Source organism: Marmota monax, unplaced genomic scaffold (assembly GCF_021218885.2).
Source record: "Marmota monax isolate L192 unplaced genomic scaffold, Marmota_monax_Labrador192_F-V1.1 WCK01_AAM20220418_F8-fsc02323, whole genome shotgun sequence".
NCBI classification, from domain to species: Eukaryota; Metazoa; Chordata; class Mammalia; order Rodentia; family Sciuridae; genus Marmota; species Marmota monax.
The window spans coordinates 352-4047 of record NW_026693502.1 but is presented as its reverse complement, the minus strand read 5'-3'; the positions used below and the strand labels follow the sequence as shown (position 1 = coordinate 4047).

Here is a 3696-nt window from a genome sequence, read left to right as displayed (position 1 = left end):
GAGTTAATCTGTATGCTACTGTGACTGTGAACTTTTTATACCTGGTGTTAGGGGCCTTCTAACATTGTTCACTTGAGCATGTTTAGGAGGGTAGGTTAGGTGTTGCCCACTCATTCCTAGATCCTCAGGGACCTGAGGCAAGTTAGAGACCAACCTCGGTAACTTAGCAGGACCCTGTATCAAAATGAATCAAAAAGGGGCTGGGGAGGTAGTTCAGGGGTAGATGGCTTGCCTAGTATGGGTGAGGCTGTGAGTGGAATAATAATAAAAAAAGTAGGTATGTACAAGAGGAAGTGAAGGATAGAAAAACAATAATGAGAGAGTTCCAAGATGTCACAATGTGAAATATTGTTTAATGTGTATTGACCTCAATGTGGATAACTACTTGTGAAGGCTTGAATTAAATGCATATATGGAGTGCTCAACACTTGCTAATTTGTTTCCTTTTCCCCATCCTCTTTTCTATGTTAAAGGTGTCCAAACATTATAGAAGCACTAAATGTAACAGACATCTTAGAATTCCATCTCCTGGGTCTCTCAGCTGATCCAGAATTGCAACCTGTCCTCTTTGGACTATTCCTGACCATGTACCTGATCACAGTGTTTGGGAACCTACTCATAGTTATGGCCATCAGCTTTGACTCCAACCTCCACACCCCTATGTACTTCTTTCTCTCCAATCTGTCCTTGGCTGACATCTGTTTTACCTCTACCACTGTTCCAAAGATGTTTGTATACCTCCAAACTCACAGTAGAACCATCTCCTATGAGGGCTGCCTGACACAGATGTCTCTTTTTCTCATTTTTGGATGCATGGATGATCTGCTTCTGACTGTGATGGCCTATGACTGTTTTGTGGCCATCTGTCACCCCCTGCATTATCCAACCTTTATGAACCCTCAACTTTGTGGCTTGTTAGATTTGGTGTCTTTTTTGGTTAGCCTTTTGGAATCCCAGCTGCACAATTTGATTGCATTACAGTTTACTACCTTCAAGGATGTCAAAATTGCTAATTTTTTCTGTGACCCTTCTCAGGTCCTCAGTCTTTCCTATTCTGGCACCTTCATCAATATCATGGTAATGTATTTTGTTGGTGCTGTATTTGGTGTTTTTCCGATCTCAGGAATCCTTTTCTCTAACTATAAAATAGTTTCCACTATTCTGAGAATCCCATCCTCAGGTGGGAAATATAAAGCCTTTTCTACCTGTGGGTCTCACCTATCAGTTGTTTGTTTATTTTATGGAACAGGCTTTGGAGTGTACCTTGGTTCAGCTGTGTCACATTCTTCTAGAAAATCTGCAGTGGCCTCGGTGATGTACACAATTGTCACCCCCATGCTGAACCCCTTCATCTACAGCATGTGGAATAGGGACATTAAGAGTACCCTAAAGAGGCTCCACAGTAGAATCATGTAACCTCAGGATCTTTGATGTCCATTTGATGGATAGTTTGGAAAAAGCAATAAAAGCTAGCATGTAGACCTGTAAATCCCACCCCTTTGGTTACATTATTTTGTAGTTGATAACTTTAATTTCTCATATTTCATTGTGGAATGGTAGTTGTTGGGGTTTTTGGATGAGATTAAAGGGAATTTGAAAAATGTTTTTATTAGTGCATTATAGTTATACATTTGTTCCATTTCAATCTATGTACTTTTACCTTCCCTCCCTTTTCCCTTCACCTGCTCCCCTTCCTCACTTTGGTACTCTTTTATTTATTTATTTTTAAGTTAGTGGTTTACAAATATACATAAAGATATGTTCATGGCATGGTTTGGTCAATTTTATTCCACTATTTCTCCTTTTTCCCATCTGTCCTCCCTCCCTCTCAATCCCCTACCTCACTCCACTGATCTGCTTTCTCTTTTCAAGATCTTCTACCCTCATTGTTTTCCATATTTACTTCAAGCTTTTACACATTAGAGAAAATATTTGGCCTTTGACTTTCTGAGTCTGGCTTATTTCACTTAGCATGATATCTCCAGTTCCATCCACTTAACTAGGAAATGCCACAATTTTATTCTTTTTTATGGCTGAGTAAAACTCCATTTTGAATATATACCACATATTATTTATCAGTTTTTCTGTTACATATGTTTTCTGGTCCCATAACTTAAAAAGGGGTATAAAGTTTCAGTTTAGAAAGGTGAAGAATTTCTGTGAATGGATCTTGGTGATAGTTTCCTATCAATATGAATGCAATTAATACCATCAAACTGTGAATTAAACCAGGGTTGAAATGATAAATTTTTATTGTGTGCATTTTGCCACAACAGAAAGTATAAATAATAATCAGATGGCTCATAAATTTAAAAAAGTTATTTCTATGGATATGCTAAAGAAATAGCATAAAGAGTAGGGTATAGGTAAATATGATTCATCCTGAGATATATTTTTGAATTCACATCACTCCAGACTCCAGGGCATTTGAAAATTTTATTCATTATTAAGCTCATTTTTTCCCATTGTAATGAAATTCTTTCCATTAGGTGGCCAACATGGCCTAGAGATGAGTGTTATTCTCTCCACTTTGAGTAATGAGTTTAAGTAGAGAGGTGGAGAGATTTATATACTTACTGCACATAGAAGCAGGTGATTGATATGGGACTAAAATGTTCATTTTCTCATTTCCATTGTAGGCCATTCTCTCTTTTAGTGGTACAAAATAGAAATATTATTCATAACACCAGATAAAATTTCTTGGTGATTTGTTATGGCATGATTATTACTGTAGAGACTACAATGATGTTTCAATAGTAGAACTTCAGAATATGAGAATGTTTTTAATAATGACTGATTTTTCTTTTGGACAACAAATATACATGTCTAATAGTAAAGATGAATATCCATCAATTGTTGGAAGTGAAACAAATATAGTCCACCCTCATATCATATAAAAATTCTTTAGTGTGATATAGAGAAATGCAGGACCTTTTAAGGATTGTTGTAATAATAAACTGACACATTGAATGATGTTGCTCCCTCCAGTTAAAGTCTGTGTTTGTGTTAAAGCATCTGTTGTAAAGGATGTACTTCAAAGACAGGGTCAAATCCAGCTGTTGATGTAAACAAGACATTTCAGGGCCATATGTATTGTGTTGTAAACTACTTAGGTGAGCTTACTGTTTTGTGTAAGGGACTATTTAGTGACCTTCCCATAAAAGCCCTAGGTTGGGTGAATATCCATGTATTGACACTTCCACTCAGTGTTTGTCCTCTGCAGTTTCCAGGATCATACCACATTGAGAGATGACACTAAACTCTTAACTACAATCATTTCAGAGAAAAGCCACATACTACTCAACCTTCAGAAAAACAAAAACTTGTTGATGGCGTTCTCCACAGTTCCTCTAATCCAGGTATAAACTTGTAGTTGTACTCTGGAATAGGTTGAAAAGCTAATTATTAAAGATAATAAAATTGCTATCACATTATATAAAGTGTTAAAGGGGAAGAGAGAAAAATTGGGCAAAAAAAGAGAAAAGACAGAAAAGAATAATATAAACCAAGGTAAAAAAAAGAAGAAAAAGATGAATGGGGGGCAAAATTTGAGGTAGTAGCTGGTAATGTAAGAGGAAAAGAGGGGCTAAGAGGAGTGGGTGTATGGAATGATTCCACTCAATGCTTTAAAACATAGAAAAATACAATCAAATAGGTCAGGGACACAATATTGAATATAAGGGTAACAACTATGAA

The 3696-nt window shown here is 36.6% G+C and overlaps 1 protein-coding gene across 1 annotated transcript; it reads left to right on the top strand.

Annotated features, from left to right (window-relative positions):
* Positions 1 to 473: 473 nt before the first annotated feature.
* On the top strand, positions 474 to 1416 carry LOC124102173 (olfactory receptor 7E24-like; the record flags this gene model as incomplete). Its single annotated transcript, XM_046458371.1, has 1 exon — positions 474 to 1416. A coding segment is annotated over one exon (943 nt), but the record flags the coding sequence as incomplete, so codon positions are not given.
* Between the last annotated feature and the right edge of the window lie 2280 nt (positions 1417 to 3696).